This window comes from Corvus moneduloides, chromosome 1, assembly GCF_009650955.1.
Source record: "Corvus moneduloides isolate bCorMon1 chromosome 1, bCorMon1.pri, whole genome shotgun sequence".
Taxonomy (NCBI): domain Eukaryota; kingdom Metazoa; phylum Chordata; class Aves; order Passeriformes; family Corvidae; genus Corvus; species Corvus moneduloides.
Window position 1 is genome coordinate 9,439,881 of NC_045476.1, and position 20,999 is coordinate 9,460,879.

The 20,999-nt window shown below is 40.3% G+C and overlaps 1 protein-coding gene across 3 annotated transcripts in view; it reads right to left on the reverse strand.

Moving 5' to 3' along the window:
• Nucleotides 1-20,177, reverse strand: part of PTPRN2 (protein tyrosine phosphatase receptor type N2) — a 659,325-nt gene extending 639,148 nt beyond the window's left edge. For all 3 annotated transcript variants that reach the window (XM_032099269.1, XM_032099287.1, XM_032099259.1), the window contains exon 1: nucleotides 19,883-20,177. In XM_032099269.1, the coding sequence (XP_031955160.1) occupies nucleotides 19,883-20,012 (130 nt within the window). In that variant the 5' untranslated portion in view covers nucleotides 20,013-20,177. The remainder of the gene's footprint in view (nucleotides 1-19,882) is intronic.
• Nucleotides 20,178-20,999: the final 822 nt, after the last annotated feature.

A 20,999-nucleotide genomic window follows, 5' to 3' on the forward strand; every position in this document is an offset into this window, starting at 1 on the left:
CAAGTTCTGCAGAAATCTTGATTACAGAAAAATATGTTAATGAGTACTACAAAAAATAAGTTCAAGGAAAGTGTGAATCTAATGCTTTTACATTACCATGTTCATTTAAGAATTTTTAAAATTAGTAAATTAAATATCTCATTTACATTGCACCAAGATCAGAGCTGCCACCCCAGTTTGCTACTTGGTATGCAAGCATTATCCACATTTTCAACTCATAAAAACCAGAGAAATGTCATGATTTGCCTAATGTCACATAGCAGGAAACAGGAATCAAATCCTGTTGTATGGCCACTTGACATTCAAAGCCCTTCATAATCTGCTTCCTAATATTTCTCTCGTCTCCCATCACCCCCACCTCTCCAGTCAAACAATTTGAGTACTCCAACTTTATTTTACTCGTTTGCTGTTGCCTTCCATGTTGTTACTACATTTGGAGTTCCCTTTCTGAACCAAGTTACAGCTTCTCCTCTATTTATTAATAGTCAGCTCAGTCCCTCAGGACTGTCATGGGCCAGCACAGAAGATGTCCCTCTGTGTGACCAGTTCTCAATCCTTCCTTACCCATATCCATGGACTTTTCAGCCCCTCAGGCCTGGTACAATTGGGTTGCCAGCACACATTGACTACAATATTGTTCTTTCTTCAATGAGCTAAATATTTTTCTTCTTACTACACTAGATAAAAGAATTCACTGTCAAAGTTATTTAAACAGCATATTGTTAACTATCTTTACACTACTCTTAATTTATGCAACCTCTAAATCCTTGCATTAATTAAATGCCTTACCGGATTTTTCAGCCCCTTCAGGTTTGAAGTGCATCTTTTCAAAGATCTTTAAATTTTCCAACATGTTTGGTGGCAACATAAAATAAATAAGCACTATACAGTTCATTATAGATATTTGAAAAAGATGCAGTATTTTGATAAACAAAGCAGTCTACATCAGATTAAAGACAGGTTTGTTTTCTAATAAGCACGAGGGAAAGAAAAATCCCTAAAAAGTATCTGAACTTTTCACAGTATCAAGGTAAGTTGGTACTCTGGGAAAAAAAAAAAACAGCTATGCTGAACAGAAGCAAAGCATCATAAAGCAAATAATCATCAAAAATTACGAAGCTTGTTATACTGTACAACAAGAAGGAAGGAATGTATTTTCAGCCAAGTGTGTCTCTGCTAGTGCATTTTCATGATTATATACCATGGCCAAAATTTTTTTGAGATTAGAAACAAACTGGAATTTAACTGCATCTTTTCAGTTTAAAGTTAGTGATTGCTTAGAATTTACTTGGGAAATTCTTATATTTTCATTGCTTATTTCAAACTAAGAATTAATTTACAAGCAAGAATATTACTTTAAAAAAAAAAGTCAAAATAATTGACTTTTCAAAAATATCATTTAATCCCAAATCAGAAGATACTCCATCACTGTAGAGCCAAAATGTGCTTCAAGAGAAGGAAGACAGTGCTATCCTTCTACAGAGATCCTATTACTGTGGTTCTCTCTGTTTTAAATACTTTGCAGAAGAATATATTTAACTTCTATGTGATATGTTTTTTAGGTGTAACAAAGGCACCACTAAAGATTATAAACTTTAGAACTACAAATTACTCTTAAGACAGAGGATTTGGAAACTATCCCATTTAAAGTTAAGATGCAGACCTCACGTTTTAAAAACTTCATGGAGATATTTCAGAAAGTTTGGATGGGAGTTCATATTTGTCTACACTCTGCTGTCTCCAACAGAGCCTTTGCTCCCATTTAGCTGCTTCTGCTGCTGATGGAAATTTAGTCAGTTTTCCAAATGTTCCTGGAGTACCACGCATATCCTCCTGATGCAGATACATAAAATAGGTCAGATCAAATATGTCCCATGAGTCCCTATTTCCCTTCAGTGACTATAAATGGGACACAGAGTGACTGACTCAACTGCAGAGATCTGAAGTAAGATGAATCCCACATCCCACAACTGAAAATCCAGCATATTTTCTCAAGAAAAAGTTGAAATGTTTCTTATCAAAAGCAAGTTAAGAAAAAAAAAAACCCAGATTATTAAATACCTAATCTAACACAGTCTAATTCCTGAGAAAGTACTAAATTGTTAGAGGCGAAAAAACATCCTGTACATGTTGCTATTTCCCATGAGGTTTGTCAATAGGTGTAGCTTCCAGTCTGTCTGGGATTAGAAAATAATTGAAAAGTTGTGCAGAACCCATTTTGCTGTAATTCCCACTACAGGACAGATATCTACACATTCTGTGATATTTTGTAAAAGCTGGAGCTTTTGAAAGTACATAAAAACACACATATTTTAGTGAAACCAACATATTCTTTGAAGACAGTTGAGAAACAAGATTTCTTTTCCTGGTATAAAAAAAACCAGACCAGGTGGCAGACACCTCAAGAAGGAGAAGTAAAAACAGAAATACCATTTGCATGAAAATTTCACTCACATTTTGCTCTTGTGTAAGAAAAATTAGAATATTGCTTTATTTTGGGTTGTTTGGGGTTTTTGTTAACAAAACCAACTGAACATCCTGATCCTCATATAAACTAAAGCTGATGGAGACTATCAACAGATCTTTGAAATAAAAATGTAGTTTTCAGAAAATGGAGGTTCTACAAGACAGTTCTAATGAAACAAACAATAGAATCTGTCATGGGTTAACAAGCATAGCTCCGGATTTTCTTGCAAGGAGGAAGCATACAGCTTCCTCTATGACCTGACAGAACCTATCAACTGCCTAGTTTGAATATTGACAATTTTTTAAGCCACTTAAAATTTTGACTGCCTCTGTGGTCCACATTTAAGAATGGACAAACCCCGGGAAAGCTCTCTCTTGCTTCCGGCCTGGGGACAGGTAACTGGGCTGGGCCCGTACAGAGCCCAGTGGACCCTGCTCGGTCCGGGCCGGGCCGGGGCCGGGACACAGCCATCCTGGAGCCATGTGGCCCTGTTCCACCCGCGGCCCCCCACAGCCCTGTTAGGTGCAGACAGCGCGGCCTGGCTCCACACCCCCCCTACAGTGAGGCCAAAGATTCAGCTGAAGCTGCCCCACTGCCCAGCAAAGATCATGTGACCAACAGCGATAAGGGAACTCCAGCTGCAGGGCCCAGGTGAGATTAACCCTTTTAGTGCTGTAAGTTTCCTCCAGAACACATGGAGCCTGCAGACATTAAGTAAAGAAAGAAGAGCTGAAATTCTGAGGGAGGAGAAAGAGGAGATGCTTAGAAGCTGAAAATCTGTTGTAAAGCTATGGTGGTGATGGACTATGATATATCAGAGTACCCGTTGTAATTTCATGAAAGCATGGGGGGTGGAGCGTTCAAACTGTAATTGTGAGCGAAAGCACCTGTGCTGGAATAAGCAAATGCTGAAGCAGCTGTAATTTGATGAGATGTTTGAACAGGGAGAGATGGAAGTGATGAGGACCCTTTTGCTCCAAATTGGAAGGAGATAGACCTCAGTTCCGAGAGATGCTCCCAGAGATAATCCTAGAGATGAAGATGAGGAGGACCCTTTTTCTCCCAGGGAAGGAGAAGGGCCTCTATTCCTGGAGATGAAGATGCTCCCAGAGATGGGTGAAGAGAACTTTTGTTTCTGAACAGCTCGACCTTAAAATGGTACCCCAGTAGCTCAAGATTGGACCCTCAAAAGCAGTTGTGGGGAAAGCTGTAAGTCGGGGGAAGGGACTCTCACATGCGATACTGAAGCCATGAAAGAATTTCTTGTGGAGATGTCTCCATAGCATGAGCAAGAGAGACTCCTCTCCCTAAGTGAACTGAACAAGGTTATTATGGAAGTGGTAAACAGACTGAAAAATCTCAAGGGTTGTCTTTTTACATTGTCAGTGGGAGAAGGGAGAAAGGTGGAGGGAGGAGAAGTCTGAAGGTGTAGTCTGATTTTTTTTCCTTCCTTTTAGGTCTGTCAATAAACTTCTTTATATTCTTTTAAGTTTTGTGCCTGCTTTGCTTCCTCCTAATTCTTATCTCACAGAAGGTAAATAAGTAATGAGTATTTTTGGACCAAACCACTACACTAAATTGATGTTTCTGTCCGGTTTCAAACTGAACGCACTACAAATCAAAATATTTAATTTGAGGTAAATTTAACACTTCAATGCATCTGAGCCAGATATGAATAGTGGGACTTCAGACAAAAGAATGAAGTTGGATGGGACTCTGAGCAACCTGATCTGGTTGAAGATGTCCTTGCTCATTGCAGGGGGATTGGACCAGGGGACCTTTAAAAGATCTGTTCCAACCCAAACCATTCTGTGATTCTATTCTGATTTTGTGACTTTGATTTCGGATGTTTCAAGTGCCCCTTCCAGAGCGTGGCCTCCTGTATCAGGTAAACAAGTCTGGCCCAGGGACAAGACTGGGCCCTCCTGCCCATCATGGACACATGAGATCTGAGGATACAACTTCTAGGATGAGGACTGGAAAATCCTTCACTCTGCCCTCGGGCTGATAAACTTTGCAGTTCAGGCTGAAAAAGTTCAGCAGTAACATAAAAAAATATAAATTTTTAAATATTTCAGTATTTTACCTTCTGCAAAAATATTTTTAAATGGTTTAGTCAATTAATACTTTTTTTTTCTTTTTTTTTTTTGTCCTGGAGCAAAAACAAATGTTGAAATATGATAAGCTCCCATAAAGAAAAAATTCCAAATGTTTCACAGATAAAATTAAAACCTCTTCAAGGAACACTATGCTGCAATTAAGGAGTGAGAGCAAAAAAACTATACAGACAAAAACATCCCAAAATATAATGTATTTCCTTGTTCTGTTGGGTCCTGTAAAACATAACTTTAGTATCTGTACTACACTTAAGAGTTTTAATCTAATGATCACAGAAAACCAGTGGCTCAAGAAGTTAAACACAGCAGCTTCATGGTATCTAACAGCCATACTGCACTTGGGAGCAATTTGAGACCTCTTGCTCTTCAAGCAAAAACTCACAATCATTGCTCAAATAACCTATATACAACAGCCAGAGATTAGAAGAACAACTGCCATTTTCTGTCACTATAGTAATTTTTGGTGAAGAGTTAAATATTTCCTTCATTATTTTAATTTTAAAGAAAGTGATAATCACATTCCTATAGGCTTGTTTTAGGACAAACCTGTTCTGATAGCTTGAAGATTCAAGGAACTGTTCTGTTTTAAACTGCACATTCAAATAACTAGAAGTACTATTAAAAGGAGCAATGCAGTTTAATTTTTTTTTTAAATCTTTCACCTTCCTCCTTTAAAGAAGTCTTCAAAAGTTATGCTTCTTTAAAGTCTGTGACTTCAGGGTTACCAAATAGTAACAGATCTCCTTGAATCTGAATTGCCTTTCTCATTAACATTATCATCCTTGGTTTGTTTGTCTCCACGCTTATTTAAGACTGTTCATTTGTGAAAGTAAACCAAGGCAATGAAAAAAATTGGTTCAGCTGTGGTTATAATATCCACCAATTTGATATAAGATCATGATAAATCAGCACACTTACTGTACCTCTTTCTACTTCACTCAATTACCTGTTTTCTGAGTGCACTATTGAGCTATTTTCTCTTAAAATTCAGTGTGCTTGCAATTTAATCTTCCCTCTAACACAGATGTCATGCACAAAGGTGCACTTGTATTATTTCACACCCAAGAAGTAAAACAAATCCTAGTTCTGTTCCTTCTCATCACCTAGAGCACAGAAATTAACTGAAGGCCACACTGAAATCCCACTTGCACTTGCTTACTCCAAAGCATGTTTTCACCAGCTCTCACATGCTGCCATACAGAATTGCCACACAGTCTGAAAGCAAATGCAGAATGATGCAGGGGTGGCCTGGCTTAGCTGGGTAGAATGATCCAGCTCAGCAGACCATAATACTGTGTGTGTTCTGCCTTGATGTAACATTTTTCCATTCACACTTTCTCATCTGGACTGAAATACAAAGTACAATGCAAATACATGGATTTTTTTCTCCCACCAAAGTTAGTTACACACTTTCCATGACTATGGGAACACAGTGGGAGCACTCTAATATGGAGACTTCTGGCCAGAACACAGTTATAAAAAACTCATTTAACTACCATATTTTCTGCCCACACTTAGCACTGCATTAGCAGTTCACTAGCAAAAATCCATGGAATTTTGGGTTTTTATGAAATATTACTTATTCAGGGCCTAATGAGCAAATACTAGCATAATTTTTGATTTGCGATTACTGAGAATATATCTTTTTGTTTTTCTTCTAAGGAAAGTTTCTGAATACGTGGACCTAGAATCTTTGTCCACATCAGAATTGTTCTATCATTCTTCAGAATACCCTCAGCACTGCAGTCTCCTGGCCCCATCAGTCTGTAGGGGAAACCAAGCATTATTCAGGGCTGCTATTTGTGCTTACTCAGTTTGCTCTTGTCAAAAGGAGCAAACCATACAAAGAGCTATATTAGATTAAACCCAAATCATTCTCTAACAGAAACCAGTAGCATTTTCTGAGGCAAAGAAGGTAAGAATGGGGCAAAAGATCATAACACTCATGTTGGTGTGACCTTCCCATATGCCAGCCATCCATCACTGCGGAATATCCTCAGATCTACCAGGCCCCACACCAGCCTGGAGAGCTGATCCACCAACAGTGTCCCAGCAAATCCATGGAAAAATGGAATAATCACTCTATTAATATTTTAAAGCCTCATCTAGTGGAATGGCAAAATATTACTGTAGGTAAGATTATTTTTAAGAAATCACTATCTGAAATCATCCTTTTTGTCTTTGCACCACTTCACCACTTGACTATTTTTCAGTAATTCATCTAACAAATACCATATGTGACTTTGAAAAAAATTCATACTGTGAAATCTGGAAGATTCAGTCAAGAAGGACACTAAAGCTTTTTGTCAAATTTGAAAAATACTACTTTTCTGTTGCTACAGTAACATTTTCCTAACAAGCCCTTTAAATTTAAACACTGTCTTAAGAGAGTTCTAGGTCAAGTTAAAAATCACAGCCAAGCTCTTCAGAGGAATCCAGTTCATATTCAGCATGGGTAAGGATGGAACAGAAAAGGTGAACTAAAGTTTTTACCTATTTCCATAATGACTTTTCACTTGCTGTGGTCTGTCCTACTTTCTTTGCCCTTAGCCACCCAGTAGTCTCTCTTCTGAGGAGAGAATTCTCAATGGTCTCTAAGGAAAATTCCCTAATAATTTTTTTATCCTAGAGCAACTTATCATCTTCATTAAAAAAAAAAAAAAGCTTACATTTGCAAAAAGATATATTTGCAGAAATAAGTTTTCACCTCCTGAGATGAAACCAAGAATAAAAAGCTATTTCCAATTTGTCACATATGGAGAATAACTACACATAGATAATATATGAACTGAGAAATTGCAGAGTGAATACAAAATTCATTCATGAGGCACCTGGGGATTCTGACAGGAATTTGTATTTATTTTTCCTGTAACTATGCAATTATTTCACTGGTCTGTAAGGTAAGGTCCAGAGCTCAAGTCATTCTTCTGGGGAAGTGTTGGCAATATGCCAACTGAGGATCATCTTTGGAAAAGGAAGAATAACCTCTTTCAGCTCTCAGACAGTTGTAAAGCATCGGTTAGTGGATTTTTGGCACCAACCTGGTTTCAGAGAAATATTCAGTTCATCTGCATCTTCCCAAATGGGGGTTTTACAGTCCTTCCCAGATGTCAGCAGACACCTACTCACTGGCGAATGAAAACCAAACCTTCTAGCTCATCTGCATTTGTGCCATATCAATTTTTAAAAAGTGAAATACACAAAGTACCTTTATTGCACAAGGCACTCCAAACAGCAGATTCAAGGAAATTTTAGGAATTTCTATCTAGTCTCATTTTAGAAACCCTGTTCTAATTATCTTACTTGGAAGTGAAATGAATTCTTTGAGTAACCTTAAACATGACAGCACTATGAAGTCTGAATTACAGGCTTTTCTAGTGTGAAAAATTTTGATGTCATCAAAGTGCTCAATTACCAAAGAAATTAGTGAAATAAAGGTCCAGAATCTACAAAAATTCAAAGAATAATCAAAACTGCTGTGACCCATATTTTTCCATGCTGAAAGCATAAATGGTGAACACTCACATTTACTAAGTGACAACAGCACTTACTTATAGTTGGGCACATGCTTAACTCTTTGCATTGGCAATCAGAACCAAAATTAAACAGACAGATTTAATCACAGCTTTCAGGTAATAAACTATTACAGAAATAGCTCTCCTTTGATTTATGAAGTGAAAAAAATACCATCATAATACCTGACATACATTATTCACAAATGAAATGTGACTAAAAATAAATTATGAATAAATAGAATGTAAAATACTGTGGAATGAAGAAGCAGTAAGAAACTACTGAAATTAATCTATTTCCAACAGAGCTGCCAGTTCAACTTTTACTTACAAAGACTAGGAAAAGGAGCTGTTGCATACTGACTCCAACGTAACGGATAATATTAGAGCACTCTGACTCCCAGCTTAATAACAGGTATTCAGGAAGCATTGTATTGGCAGTCTGTAGATGGTTCAGGGGTTCTTTTTTTTGTTTGGTTTTTTTCTCAAATTGGTATTTACTTGACATCATTACAACTGGGATGGGCTTTCCAAAGGTTTCATGGCAATGAAGAAGCTGGTCAGAGTTCTGTTAGCACAGCTGAGAGGAGTGGGAGAGCTGGAAGATGGGTAGAAGTCCCAGGTATGAATGAGCTCTCTCTCAACAGAAACCTCACAAGAAAGGTAGGTTCTTCATGTAAAGTCAGTATGCATTTTGGACGATGCGACTTGACCAAAAATAATCTGTCTCTAGGAAATGTAATTAAGCATTCCAATAATTACTTTACTCTGACAGTCTGGTAAAGATTACAGGTTATGGAATGCTATGTGATCTTTCTCTGCACATATTTCTTTGTTTAATAGTTTTTTTACTGAACTCTGCATAGAGTACTTGCTTTTCATTTGGACATGAACATTGTCTAAGCTTGAGGAGTGACTTAGGTGTGGCTGGCAGAACACTTCCCTCTGTTTTCCAGAGTGACATTCCCAAATAAGGTAATACGCACATCCCATTCTATGGGATCAGGGTTGTAAAATGGAACACCATCAAGCCACCAAAGCCCCTCCTTTGGCAAGAAGAATTCCCCACATTCAGAAGAATTAAGCAGAGTATCTTTGTCAAATAGAAGGAAAACATGGGAGCTCCTGAGCCAAGTCTATCTTCCAGACTGCAACAGACACAATGGAAAACTGACTAGAAAAGAATGGTCAAATATTTATTTGGTAATGCCTTGTCTTAAATAGAGCTAAACATATTCTATAAAATCAGGAAGCCCTGTTTACATATGTGGTGTCTTAAATCACCTAAAATCCAGGAATCCTGGACTAATACCAGTGACATCAAAAGGAACTAAACCTGCAACCCCCCTAATTTACACCAAACACAGAAAAAAATTCAGGAAAACTGGTGAAGATGCTCATTAAAGCTTGTTTTTTATATTCCTCTCTTGATAGCAGAGTCTCCTTGTGCAGGGATGAACTTTCATCTGAAAGCAAGTTGGTATTATTTCAGATGGACAAAAAGAAAGATACTGAATTACAAGAGTGTTAGGTGGCCAAACACATACACATAAATTCAGGCTCTGGCAGTTTCACGCAGAGAATTAGGTGACACTCATCCCCCTTTAATGCACTACTATTTAATTTAGTCTCCAGCATGGGCCTCCCTAAACTTCAAGTTAAGAGAAAGAAACATAACCACACTCCTTTTACAACCTGCGTAGCCACCCCATCAGTGGGCAGCTGATCCTTTCAGAGCTCTTCCCTACCTGCTAAACTGTGGAAATAGTTCCATAATCTGAAGAGGATAAGGTATTGTTCTAGAATTCTCTCAAGCAATTCTTCAATTAGGAAATTCAGACAACTGGGCGTGATCAGTTCCTTCATTCAAGGTGAATCAGATCCTCCATCAAAGCTGTGTGTTCCACTTTCTGAAACAGCAGCCATTTAACAGCTGTTTATTCTCAAGCCTGTGTGTTGTGTCCATTTCCTCCTCCCTGCTCAGTTATTTACTTTCAGATATCAAAGTCATTAGAGCAGGTGTTACTCAGAGAAACAAAAGCAAATGGACAGAAAATAACCCGCCCTCATTTGCAGATCTTTGTTGGGCAGCATAAACCCAAGCACATATAGTACTAAAACAACCTTCCCATTCTGTTTTTCAAATGCCACTTGATTACAGCATTATGAATTTTATATTGTCTGAAAGTGTGAGTGATTGCTCCCAAAGAACATGATTGTTTTATTTTTCTGCAGCTCTTACTACGGAAATTCATCAGATAGCATCAGTTAACTTTGGATTTTCCTTCAAAAGTTCAGTTTTCATTCTTGTTGTGTTTATTCTGAATATGCAATTTTTATAGCTGCTTTTTGTCCTTGGAATTCATCCCCTGCACCTAACGTATGTTGGTAAACTTTAATTATGAGCTGACCTAGTTAACTAAAATAAATTTCCAGTTAGGTAGTACTAACAAGAATATTTTAACAACTTTATAATTGATGTGAGACAAATTTGCAGAATCTGACCCCAGATTTCAAGGGTGAAAAAAAAGAGCAAAAAAAACCAAACACAGCCAAACACACATTTCTTAAATATAGACCAAGCAAAAACCAAAACTTAAGGAATACTCTGCACTGAAGAATTTTCGGGGTGAAGTTATGTCTGTCAACTGTGTCGCCACCTCCAAGGTGAATTCACCTACCCAAATGCTTGATGATATTTGCCTTGGTATCTTGTTTTCATTAATATCCAGCTATCTCCAAACAGTCATGACAGATGACTAATTCCCAAACTCCCTTTTCCCCTCCTTTTTTTCTTCTGTTAGGACATCAAAGGAAGAAGTGGGATAGTCACCAGTGAGTACAGCCATCTCCAACAAATGGAAGGAGCTGCATAATCCACAGGGTAATGCCATGAAAATAAGAACCAGTGTTTAGCTGAGAAGCTGGGCTGAGAGGTGTGACCAGGCCACAGAAAAGGCTTGGTGTAAGATTTTGCTAGTTTGAGTAAGGCATTGACTGATTCCATACTGAGCCTACTGAGCTTTGCTGAAATCTAGAACAGGAAGGAAGATTTTGTGAGTAATAGCTCACTGAACATACTTGATAGTTAACATCTATCACATCAGATATCCAATAAAGCTGAAACAGAAATATTTTATATATAAAGTATTCCACACTACAAATTAAAATCATAGCAAACCATTTTGCCAAGAGAAATAAACAATAATGTATACATTCTTTAAAAAAATAGAATAGACATTCACATTCTTTGGTAGTGATTTATCCACATTAATCAAGGCCTATAATCTTTGATGTTTTTTTAATTCAGCACTAGAGAGCAAATACAATCCAATGTCTGACTTATAAATCTGCTCTGTAAGAGAGGCCAAGCTAATAAGAGACTATCTTTTATACAGACACAAGTCAAGATTTCATGCCTTTGAGACCTTAAGAGAAATGGTGTAATAATCTACTCTTACCCCCAAAACCCAACTCCCTGTTGCCAAGTCATGGACACCAGCACTAACACCAACACTGGTTTCACTGCTTGTGAGCAAGGCTGTGGTTTAGGTCAATTTTTTTTTATTTTATCCAAACTAATACCCTTTACAAAAGCAGGATCAACAGCCACTGTCAGGAATACAATAAAATTTTGTTATTGCCATTCTGCACTGCAAAGCTGCAGGCTGGTAGTAGTTGAAAAAAACACAGACAAATTGCTTAACACACAAACTCTTCCTCAGGCCTGAGGATGAGGCATGACCTTCCAGGTGAAGTAAAGTTGTTGCCTGAAACAACTGTTCTGAGTTTAATTGAATTTTATTAACCAACTAAAACAGTTGTAGAGAAAAGACAACGTCTGCTCTTGAGGCAAAGCAGAATAGTAAGAAGAGAAGAGGTTATAATATCTTTACCCCTTTTAGGGCACCAACAGACGGGTAGCGCCAGAAATTCAAAACACCTCATTCAGCACCCAAGACTGATTTTCATAAGGTACTTTGTAGAACATGCTGAGGTTCACTTGAAAGATCAAAGATTAATTGGGGAAGAGGGAGGAAAAAAGGAGGGGGTTACTGTTACAACATGTAACAGGGTTATTTCCTGAGTTTTGTTGAACTTTGTAAGTTTATTGCAATATGTAGTCTGTGTTTGGTCCCCTCTGCATTGAGGGCATCTGGAAGTATGGGACATTTTGGGAGGCACATCTATCTCTGCACATTACCTTGTGCTTGCTGGCTGCGATTTCAAGCTTATGTAACCATCATTGCATGTTGATAAGCTATGACTGAAAGAAGAGACCTTACACCCACTACAACCAGCTGTACTTCCCCTAAAACTTCTAGTTACTCATTTTACATGTAAAAACAGCTTGTTTAATCAATGTGTTACTTTGAAGCAAAATAGGTAGGCATTGTAAGCACTAACTCTCTGTCGAGAGAGACTGTGTATCAACAAACTATGTTTAGTGTTTAAGTACCATTTGCTGGAAGAAACTGTAGGGGGAAAAAACCTCAGTAAGATGCAGTAATTTACTAAAATTACTCAAAAAATTCCTTCTCAAAAGGACTAAAATCTATAAAGCCCCTCTAATCTTTTCAGGAAGAAAAACCCTCCCTAATTGTTGGATGAGTACAGCTGTTCTGAATGGCAAACTTATTAGGAATGCAATAATGTATTGACACTGTGGAATGGTTGAGATATTTATAGATATAGAGCTCTTCTACCACTTCACAAATAAAGGCCCTAAAACTCACATAAGAAAGCTCGTTAATGTATGTACACATTACACATCCATTCTCTTCATGCTTTCACTTAACTGTTCAAAACTCATGTCTCCATGGTCCCCTTCCTTCAACTCTCCAACACGACTCTCCTACCTTTTTCTCTGTCTTGCCTGCAGACCTCCTGCATGTTGACCTGCTTTTTTCCCTCTGCTTGCTCATTCTGTTACACCGATTTCTTCTCCATCTCATTTGGAGATCACCTTCATTTGTTTGCAATTACCAGAGGCTGATTTTCTCAGAGAAGTTTCTTTCAAGTATTACAAATATCCATCAGCCACCTCACTTCAGTCCCTTATGTGACAAACCTGCTTGACTACTCACAGAACCTCCCTAAACAGCTCACTTGCAAGAGCTATAAATCTCAAAAAGGTTTTGAAGCAATGTAGCAGGTAATCCTCAAGTAACGTAACTTTAGTTTAAGCTACTTCATTAGTCTCACCTCAGTGGGGAAAGACAGGTGAATCACTTTCCAATTGTGTTTAGCTCTCCCTAAGTTTAACCTGAGCATCTGATTTCTGAAGAGCTAAAGTGCAGTGCCTACCATGTAGATATTTACAGACATTTGCCCTAGCCTGGGAAATGTATTAAGGTAATACCTAAGTGGAAAGCAATAGCTGCACTCAGGGAGACATTTATCTGACCTGTGTTAGATATGTACAGTTGGGTAAAATTAATTGAAATTTATAAACTAGAAATAGGTTAAAAGGAGCCTAGAGTGATTAGCTCAATTAATTACATTTAGTTAGATGATTCCCAACCCTTACATTAAGATAAATAAAACCTTTCTATTCCCAGAGCAGCTTCTCATAGCGTACATGCATTTCTTGACTCCATTTTTTTTGCCACAGCTTTGGCCTGAAAGAATGAATTAATAGTTCTATTCTGTAAATCTCTTATCCTTCTAGTCACCTTCCTTCATTTTCTCATGCCTCAAACTGGTCCACTGAACATCTGGTTTGCTGCTGCAATTGACTGTCTCTTCCAAGAGAAAAAGTAACTCCATTTAATCTTAAATTTACGTTTTTACAGATCATATACAACTCACTAATCTCCATTTCTGACCTCCAATTCTGAAGATTTAATTTCTCATTCTGTATTTTAAACATCCACTGTCCAACATGCCTCTGTCTATTCCTTGGCTTCTCTTCTGCTTGCTTCCCTCCAAACGAGCTTCTTAATCTGCACCTTCACCTGCTTACTATTCATTTGCAAATATAAAACTGTTTGACCAACAACAGTATTACTCACTGCCTTCCAAGATTTATTAATAAGGACCACGCTGAGCCCAACCAAATATTCTTCCGGCTCAGCACTCCAGTGATGGAAGCTAGCAGTGAACTTTGCCTCTTGGAGACCTTCCATCCTCTGCCAAATTTATGACCAAAACCACACCAATCTTTCCTCCCTTTACCGAATGCCCTCCCAAATCTGCCTGTAAACACCAATAAAGGTTTTAGCAAGACATTAGATACACTGATTTTGCATGAATAACTGCAGAGATTTTAGCTAAATTTTAGGCTACACTGTCAGTGGCCAAAATATGTATCATTCTCAGGCAGCTGGATTATACACTGCCTTTTGTCTTGCATGGGTCTTCTTATGGATTGGATACATATGAATGATGGTAACCACCTACATCTGCACTCATGTTCTTATGCTCTCTTTCCAGGCAGTGGAAATCTGATAGACACGGGGACCTCAGCTCTTGCTTCTCAATGAGCTCAGCACCCCAGGGAGTGCAGCTGCACTTTCCTCTCCATGGCAGTCTCACCACACTGCTGTCTATAACCCACACGGTTGTTCACGGTGACAAAGTACATAGGCCACTGCCTGTCTATCAGCAGTGTGTCAACATGACCCGCCTTGGGCTGCTTTAGCAGAACTGCCCAAATGTTCCAGGATCTAACCACTAGGAGGAACACAATTCCCTCTCAGCAGGCTGACTGACGTCACGGCACAATGATGGTGTGGTGTGGTGTGGTGTGGTGTGGTGTGGTGTGGTGTGGTGTGGTGTGGTGTGGTAAACTTACTGGAACTGGTATTATTTGTTGGTAACAAAAAAAAAAAAAAAGAAAAGAAGGAAGACGATAGAGATTTCACCAAATACAGAGCAGTGTTGGGGCACGCTCAGGTAGGAAGCAGAGACAAGCTTATCTTACCAAAAACTTCTCTGTTTTTGCTTAGTCAGTAAGACAAACAAGAACACAAAGAAATCCCATCCTATGAACAACCTCCAGAGCACCCTGTGATTGCTTCCTTTGACTGACAGAGGAATAATTCACTTCCTGTCCACTTGAAACTTTCAACAAAAACAAGTTAGAGTAAAAAAGATACCGTAGAACATTTTGGCATGATGCCAAAAATATGAATGCATGTTCTTACCTGTAATTCAGTGGAACTGACAGCTAGACATGCCTTGATATCAATCTACCTTAGAGCTGCTTTTTAACGTAACCGGTAACTTAAGAAACATTTCTAGGATATGCAAAAATATTTTTGATGAAGGGAACAATCCAGTTTCCTACACTGAATCCTTCATGTTCTGAGCACACAGCCTTGTCTTAATTAAATAATTTTGCTGTTATTTTTATTTTCTAGTATTATATCATAAATTACACTCCTCCGCCATCAATAATTACATCAAATAAATACAGTATTAAAATACCTGAGTGCCTATGAGAAGTTCCAAATTAATGTAACTGGAAAGTCAGGCATTTTTTTTTTACTGAACGGATGGTAACACTCTAATTCTCCTACTTTCTCAGCCAGTCTGCTACATGCCTCAACCAGAATTTTGATCCAAATGCTACAGAAGTCAATGGGAAGGTTGACATTGACTTCAGCAAGCTTCAGCTCAATTGCTGGAAGAAGCAAAACTTCTGTCCTCATTGATCTTCAAAGCAGTTAATGATGGCTGAGAACAACAGCTATGTTAGTTTTGTTATGGTAACATCCATCCAACAAGAACTAAACCAAGACATACTTCTTTGCTATTCCCCATGAAACACCCACAGACAAAAGCTCTCTGTCACTGCCTCCTTTGGATTGTGTTCAAAACACTGAATGAAATGCAAAAAATCCTAATTAAATAATATTTTCACCTGTCCTTCTCTTTATTTCACTCTGTTGCAATTTAAGAATCAACATTGGAGAAATGCTTTTCACCAATAGTAACTGAAGTCCCTGCTCTTGCAGTTTCTTAATTCTGATCAACTTTAACCACTTGAAACTCCTAACCCACCTCTAAAATATTTTTTCAGTGGTTAAATATGCACGCAGTACTTTGTGAAAGTACTAAAATTAACATGCAACATTTTTAAAGTTTTTTGAGTAAAGTTTCTATCCTCAATTACATTTAAATCCTGGAGGAAGGTAAGATACTGTCTTTGCTCACTGTATGTGTCAGGAACTCACAGCTAAAAGTTTAGGAGTATGTTTCATATTTATAGGATGAAATGAGACTTTTCTTTTTGTTAGCAAGTTAAAAACTGAATTCACACTCATTTGACAGACAAAAATTCTGCCTGTGATTACTTCAATCCAACTCTGAAGGAACTTTTACACACTGAATGGAACAAATTTACATTGAGTGCGTAACAAATGTTTCCGGAAATTTCCACAGCATATCAATGTACTCATTTAAGAGAAAAATGCATACTGAAAAATGGGACTGCACACAGCACAAAAGATCAAATTATATTGCAAAATTGTATATGCTGAAGGTTATAAGCATCATTTTACACATTAGAGGTCAATGTGAAGGCACTGCAGCAAGCATTACTCTTTTCTGATACATATGAGGACAACTTCTGCTATAAAATACCCGTGTATTAGTACTAATGAAAGAATGTGATTAAGAATGGTCACAGCTTACTTTGTTACTGAGTTCTCTATCTCACCGAGGCTACCTAAAATGAAAATAAAGTACCACTGCAACTTTCTGAATCAATTAGTCTACTTAAAAAGCTGCACAATTAACATATTTCAGTAGTTGGAGCTGCAGTTTTTACTGATGGTACTGCTTAGTGTTATGACCATCTAGAATGGAATAACCCAAATCTTTGGAATTGAGCAAACATGATCAGGATGTATTTTTCCACAGATGATTACTTCATAAAACACTTAAAAAGAAGTTCCATAATCTTAAATGAACTGTGTTTTATAAATGAATAAAGATTTCTTTAGGATATTAAACTCCCAGCCCCAGTGTTTCATTAAAGACTAATGAATACTGCTATGTACTCAGTTGGGGTTTTTTTCTATGGAAAAGATAAGAATCTCTCTCCTGGCCTAGACCTAAGCAAGAAAAAGAGAGAGGGAGAAGACTGTATTTTCCTTATTTGTTCACATTTTAAATGTTACTGTAAATCATCACAGAATGATGAATGATGAAAGGTAAACATCAAGAAATGGAAGAATATGTGCTTCTGTTGGTAATAGCACGTTATCAAAACACCTTCCCATAGGAACAATCTACAAAGCTTCATGAATTATAGGGGCAGAAGAAGCAGAAGTACAAATCTTGTATCTTAGTTAACTCCAACTTTAAATCTTCTAATTTCTTAAGCAAGTTTGTAGGTATGTTGCAAAATAAAGGTCAACACTTAAAGATGCTCACTATACTGGAAAGTGCAGACAAGACCATAAAAAAGAAGAAAAGAATGAAATTGGATTAATCCATCCTATGCAATGGTAAAGGTTATGAACTTCTACTTCTGAAACAACTTTTAGGAAGCGTTTCTGAAATAACAGGGGGAAAATGCCCAATAAAAATGTGTTTCTATAATTACTTTGCTTTTAAGGCAGTTTTCAGCACACATTCCAGAGGTCTTACAATGGATCTGTCTTCAATTTTCAATTAAAGAAGATGGGACTGTGCACAAGAAGAAACCAAATTAGTATCTTCCATATATAACCACAAATAATCCCTAAACTCGGATACTTTGTACAATTACAGTGATGTCTCCTAATTGTGTCTAAAAATTATACTCTAAAATTGAACAGAATCTACAATAATAAATAGTTTGAACTCAAGATTAATGAGATCTGAGACACTGGTCAATAAAAGAAATAAAGGAGCTCTAATGGAAGAGACAGCTAAAACTGTTTCACTTCCAGCAATGCAAACATTTTCCTGCATCTTGTCAAACACAATCAATCCTTTCCCATCTTTGACATAGATCCCTGAAATATCAGTGAGGTCCCTATCCCAGCAAGAAGTAGGGAGGCTCGGCTTGTTTTGCTGCCATTGAAATGCCTCCAAATTATACCTCCTAGACCAGTGGATTCACTGTGTAAAATCAAGGCTGCTCTTCCCCCACTCCCTTCCACGCAAGGACAGACTTAACTGGCAGGCAAAGATCCTTGCCGAGGCAGGAGCACAGGGAAGCTGCAGGGAAGTAACAAACACACACATTGTTTTTGTGTTTCAGCTACAACAACCTGAAAAAATATTCTGTGACCCAAACTGATTTGCAGTTTGTGTTTAGGGAGAAAGAATCAAAATCTGACTACTTTGAAAGCACGGTGCAGCCTAATGCATTATTAAGAGTAGAAATTACAGCTATTACTTTCAATATTTTTATGCAAGCTTTCTCTTCAGCAGATTAGGAGAAACAGTCTATATCTATAGCAACCAGGAGAGAGGAGGGATGGATAAATCCAGTCCAAACCATTTCTCCTTAAAACCTTGCATCACTACCTTCACTATAGCAAGCATAATAGCTCATTTTTATTGCCACTTGACTGAAGCCTCATTAAAAACATGGTCAGCTGATTTTAATTCCTTTTTAATAAACAGAATGTACATGAGGAAAACTGCAGCAATACTACTCTGGAAAGCTTCCTTTGTTTCTTAAAGGAATTTAATTTTTTTTGTCTTAGAAAAAGATTTCTTAGGGATAGTTTGTTTAGTTTTCCCTCTGTGATCTCCGTAACCACCCTAGGTAGGTATTAAAACAGGAAAAAATACAAAATTCTCCTAGTCATGACCTTCTTGACTTAAAGTGAGCTTTGGGAAGATACTGTTAGCGAAATGAGACTGACTCTATTAATAGATATTAATATTAATAGACAATTCAGGTGAGCATACAGTGCTGAGTGCCTCAGTGCAAGGAAAGGACTGCCAGGGAGAGTGTCACAGGAGAATTGCATCGATTTGAAACACACAGAGTTTGTTTTCAGGATCCCTTCATGCCAGTGTTGGTCATTTCCCTGGTGGGGATGTTTAGCATAGATGGTACCTTCTAAATGAAGAAGGGGTCTGTCGAGAATGTCTCAACAGAAAGCGGCTGTTTAATGGTCCGCACTGGGCAGCACTGGGCATTTTCTGACAGCTCTGAAAGAGCCTTAACCCGGAGCCAGAGCTGACTTCCACCTCCAGGAGAACGAGTTGGAGGGGGAACTCCACCAATCTGGGGGTTTGTGGCCCGGCGATTTCCTGTCTCTTTCAAATATAAGGGCAGTTCAGTGGCTGAATCCAACAAAGCGGGAGAAGGGTTAAATATGTGCAAGCTGGAAGCATTTTCAGGGACTCGCCACTGGCGCACCCCGATTTTAGGGGCCTCGTGAGCGCCGGCGGAAGTTTTCAGCAGGCAGGGACAGCGGGTGAGAGCGGCCCCGCAGAGGTGTCCCCCGAGACGGGACAGCCGCCGGGGCAGGGGCTGCGGGCGGAGCGGCGGGGGCAGGAGGTGTGAGGGGCCGGGAGCGGGTCGTGAAGGACCGGGGGACGGGGACAGGCAGCGGGAGGCGGTGCTGAGGCACCGGCGGACGGGGCCGCTTATCCGGAGCCAGTGGTGAGGGACCAGAGGACGGGGCTCCGGAGCCGCCGGTGAGGAACGGGGCGGACGGGGCCGCTTCTCCGGAGCCGGGGGAAAGGGACGGGCGGACGGGCCCCTCAGCGACCGCCGTGCGGGCGCGGCCGCCGGGGCCCTGCCAAGCTGCCTGCGGGGAAGCTCCAGGGCAGCAGCGCGGGTAGCGCTCCCCGCCAGCCCCGCGCCCCCCGCCCCTCGCCCCACTCACCGATCCGCGCCTCGGCGGCGGCCCCCGGCGGCTGGATGCGCGGGGCGGCGGCGAGCACCTGCGGCAGCGGCGGCGGCGGCAGCAGCAGCAGCAGCAGCAGCGGGAGGACGGAGCCGAGCGCGCCCATCATGCCTGGCCCATCGCATGCCCCGCTCCCCTGCCCGCCGCCGCCAGCCCTCACTCCATGCCGCCCGCCCGCCCTGTGCCTCCCGCGGCCGCTCCCCGGCTCCGGCAGCCGCAGCAGATTCAACACCCAGGACAGCGACCAGCGCCGCCCGCCCCCGGCCCCGCCCCGGCCCGCCCGGCAGCCGTGAGGGGGGAGCGGTCCCCGCCGCCCGCTCCGCCCTGCCCGCCCCGCCGGGACCGCGAGGAAGCGGCTCTCCCCTGGCCAGGGCAGCGCTGGGGCTCCTCCGGCCCCTGAACCTCACCGGCCGTGGCGGAGGCCGGGATCCTGCCCGCCTCCGCTGGCATCGCCCGTAAAGATGGCTGGGCTTGGGAAGGGAGTAAACGTTCTTGTTCCACACACCTGTACGGGGAAACAATGGAACCGTACGGGGGCAATGGTCATGAACTAAAACATGGGAAGTTTCACCTCAACAAGAGGGAGAACTTCTTTACGTTGAGGGTGGCTGAGCACGGGAACAGCTGCCCACGGAGGTCATGGAGTCTCCCTCTCTGGAGACATTCCAAACCCACCGGGACATGTTCCTGTGTCATCTGCTCCAGGTGATGCTGCCTTGGCAGGGAGGTTGGACAAGGTGATCTCTAGATGTCCCTTTGAGCCCTAAAAAGTCTGAGATTCTGTGAAACCAGTTCACCCTATCAAAGTTCTGTCCTGAAATGTGCCAGCTGCGTGGATCCTCCCTGTGGCCTCCTCAGCAATGGTTTGTGTACCAATGCTTTCTCCACAGAAAATTACTGGCTATCCCAAAGGATTTAATGAGACCTCAGGTAAACACCTCTGTGAGTTTACCTGGGAGACATCCACATGGATGATGTGTTCATCCTCCACCTCCTGTCCCCAAATCACTCCACGCAAGTGGGACCATCAGTCCAGGCTGCCAGGGAGGGATCAGGAGTCTCAAGCCCATGGAGTCCCTGCTGGTTCACAGGCTCT